Source organism: Gadus chalcogrammus, chromosome 5 (assembly GCF_026213295.1).
Source record: "Gadus chalcogrammus isolate NIFS_2021 chromosome 5, NIFS_Gcha_1.0, whole genome shotgun sequence".
Taxonomy (NCBI): Eukaryota; Metazoa; Chordata; class Actinopteri; order Gadiformes; family Gadidae; genus Gadus; species Gadus chalcogrammus.
Window position 1 is genome coordinate 21,389,911 of NC_079416.1, and position 3,785 is coordinate 21,393,695.

The following is a 3,785-nucleotide window of genomic DNA, read 5'->3' on the forward strand; positions in this document are numbered from 1 at the left end:
TTCAGAATGGCTGGCTACTGGCATTCACAAACCTGTCCTCAAACAACCCTAAATGTTCATTTTCAGAATTGTGCAACTCACTGAATGGTAAGTGGCGTTCGTTGATGTTTTAGAAAATATATAATGGCGCAATATATGGTTTCCATCCGTGTTATTTTATATAGTGGAACTATTCTTTCAGATACTACTCGATGTTTGACTCTCAAGCGTTGGACACTCCAGACCACTTGGTGGCGACAAAGTTGCTTTACTTTGTGCATGTAGCGGGACATAGTAAACAAACAGAAGAAGACGTTCATTGTCGAAAACCAAGGCATCAGCGCTGGGTTACCGAGCGATCGAATATGGGGAGAATGTGTGCGGTCAGAAACTGCGGAAAAATCCCTCAAAAAAGGAGTTGTCACCGGCTTCCTCTCCTCCGTCACAACACTGCAAGACGGAAGTTGTGGCTTTCATTCCTCGGGTTAGACGTAAACACCCCTCTAAATGTTCTTCGGGAAGCTGACCATCGCGTCTGCGCCTTCCATTTTCGGCACGAGGACTACATGCAATCAACCGGTCTTCGAATGGAGTTTCCGAAGAAACTGCATCTGCAAAAGGCAGCTGTACCGACGCTTCTTGGACCAACGCTAGACGAAGAAGACCTTGGGGTAAGCTAGACACGCATGTTCAACGTTCTTTTTATTAACGTACTAGTTTAGGTTGAACATCTGACTCGAACCTCAAAGTTACACGGGCTGGACCCCAAAACAGCGATTTCGTTGTTGCTGCTTGATGTTTTTGACGTTGACGGTTCTGAAGTTATACTGTACTAGTATTTTGACCTAGAATAGCGTTTTTAAAATGGTTTATTGTTCGCAACGTCTCCTAAAGAGAGCTGATGCGGTATCCACGGAGGTTAGATGATTCCAAAGTAGGGGGGAGGGTAGGCAAGTAGCCTCCAACACTTTCCCGGGGAGCCAGTGCCACAGTGGTTAGATAATTTCACAGTAGGAGGTGGGGGTGGGGTAAGCAAGTAGCCAAGTAGCCTACAACACTTTCCTGGGTAACCACATTCCAACTATCTGGCTAATGACCGTACCAATTAATTTGCCTATATGTACTATCAGATCACCCAGGAGATGTAGCAAATCGACCATCTTTTTCCAGTAACCATTCAAACCACCTTTCAAATGGCACAGTCTGAGCCGTCATAACAACAGTACTTGTGTCAGTAATATTGATGAGATGTCGTGTTTTGCTACTTGTTACAGGCTGGTGCTGGTGTAGAACCCTTCGTTTTCAATGCTCCCCCTTCAACTCCTGTCAAGGACCAGCCTTCTCCCAGCTTGTCCTTGGTCCTCACCAGTCCACAGCCACCCCAATCCACAAAATCCTCAAGGAAGTCCTTATCTGGCAGTTACCTTGCTTTCCCTGTGACCAGGGAGAGGTCGTCACTATTTGTAAGTTTGTATATTGTTTTTCTTACTTGTAGTGATAAATTGCTTATACCAATGTAATTGTAAGGATTCCTTTGTTTCACTCTTCAACAGCCAGACAATTGTAAAACTGAGATGCTTCAAGTGGACATTTCCTCCGTCATTAAGGATGAATCTGGCAGTCACCTTGCTTTCCCTGTGACTAGGGAAAGGCTGTCACTATCAGTAAGTTTGTATATCGTTTTTCTTACTTGTAGTGATGCAATGCTTATTATCAATGTAATTGAAGGATTCCTTTGTTTCACTCTTCAGCAGCCAGACAATTGTAAAACTGAGAAGCTTCAAGTGGACATTTCCTCAGTCATTAAGGATGAACCAACAGACATGAACATCAGCATCAATCAACAATCAAGTTCAACCTCCAGTTCAAGTGCCTCAGAAGAGCAAGGGGAGTTGGATGACAGAAAATGGATTGTGAACGAGTCTAGCCTCATGACACTGTTTAGAACATGCCATACATGTGCCGTACCCATCACTGATATAACATTGACAACTACAGGTAGCCAGATAAAGATCGAATGGACATGTTTAAATAATCATAATGGCAGGTGGGCATCATGTCCTGACTCCTGATGCAAGAGGAATGGCACAGAATCACCTGCTTGTTTCTGCTGCTTCGGATCAAGATTGTACATTTGTATGTTTTACATTTTGTTAATACAATAGGGCTATGTCTACTTTTACCCATGCTATTTGAAAACATGTTTAGGCCTCCAGACTGTGGTGTGCACTTTATAAATAAAACTGAAAAGATGTTTGAAAAATAGCTTTTTATTGAGATTTTTTTTTTTACAGTGCAGGTAGGTAGGGACAGAAGGGTAAAAAGGTCAGAAGTCCTCTATCTGACTTGGTAACCCCACATACTGTCCAGTGGGGGATGGGAACGCATCAGCCCACACCACACAACTGGGTAATCCAACGCCTTTTCCTCGTCCCAGTGGTTGACCTTTGAGGGCCCACCCCAGAATAACTCGATAAACCACATGTCGGTATTGCCTGAGGAGGAGAACAAAACATGGATAGAGCAAAGACTGCGTCAGAAACTTATTTTCGAGAACGTTATAGTTAGTTAAATGCGAATTATACAAAATGGCATCTGAATATGAAATTCATTACATCAACGTAGCTTACCTTTCTGACAATTGGCCATTCGGTCCTTCGGGTGTGGGGTGGTTCTTCCAGCTTATTTCAGGGACCCAGGAGAAAGTCTCCAGCACGGGTTTGTTTATTAGCTGGTGCACTTCATTTTCGGTGATGCAGACCGGGCGAACCATCAGTCCCGTCGACCGAGACATTCAGGCTGGCCATACCAGCCGTAAGGACAAGGTCCCACTACGTGCAGCACCTTCTTTCTTCTTCCGTCGGCATCTGTCTGCACTTTCCACAGGCACACCACCCAATTCCCGTGACCCTGGGGTCCGCTTCGGCCGCCTCCGAAGCCCTAGCCTCCATATCCATGTGATCTAGCTCCCCTTGGGTGTATTCTGGTTCAAAACGGTATCCTCGACCGTCAAACTCAAAATCGAGTGGGTCCTCCCCCAGAACCCACTTTTCATAATCCATTTACAGTGTTTGCAATATTTTTCTCTGTAATTTTCGCTACTCCGAGAGCACAGGAGCTTCTCTGCTCACGCTGCTCTGCTGAGTCTGCTCACGACGGTACTAACCGAGCGAAAAGACTACAACACAACGTAAACAACCCTGGTTTCCGTTTCCGCTGGCGCAGTAACATCAACGAGCAATGAGTCTTCCAACTGAAATCATGAGATTTACAAAATGCCCCATAAAACACGACATACAGTGTATTTCGCTACGATACCTGATTTGGAACATCAACTAACACCACTTACCACTCGGTGAGTTGCACTTTTCTGAAAACGAACGTTTAAGGATGTTTTAAGGACTGGTTTGTGAATACCCTCAGCCAGCCATTCTGAAGGAGGCACTGGTTATTCTTAATCAGCCAAATACCCGAGACAGGACCAATCGTCAATATTTCGGTTTCAAACAATCTATTTCATCCTTGACAACCCAGAAAGGGGGCTCAAAGTGAAAAATACCGGATTATTTTTCATTTATTCCTTTATCACGCAAGTAATGCAATGTATATATTTTACTGCATGTCGATATATATATTTTAGTTGTTCATGTATAATAATAATAATAATAATAATAATAATAATAATAATAATAATAATAATAATATTAATAATAGGGTCAATAGATCTGAAACGCATAAATTGTCAGCGGAACTGTTGTTGGTAAAACATTGTTTCTGAGGGGACCTCAAAAAGAGGTACACCAGCA

At 43.4% G+C, this 3,785-nt stretch overlaps 1 protein-coding gene across 2 annotated transcripts; it reads left to right on the plus strand.

The window, feature by feature from the left end:
* Positions 1-260: 260 nt before the first annotated feature.
* LOC130382640 (uncharacterized) lies at positions 261-2,256 on the plus strand. Of its 2 annotated transcripts, none has more exons than XM_056590501.1 (4): positions 261-650; positions 1,254-1,442; positions 1,533-1,643; positions 1,734-2,256. In XM_056590501.1, the coding sequence occupies exons 1-4, from the start codon at positions 345-347 to the stop codon at positions 2,049-2,051; spliced, it is 924 nt and encodes a 307-aa protein (XP_056446476.1). In that variant the 5' UTR covers positions 261-344; the 3' UTR covers positions 2,052-2,256. The 2 variants fall into 2 exon arrangements, with proteins under 2 accessions (XP_056446476.1, XP_056446475.1); XM_056590500.1 differs by having other exon boundaries at positions 264-650; positions 1,731-2,252.
* The last annotated feature ends 1,529 nt before the right edge of the window (positions 2,257-3,785 follow it).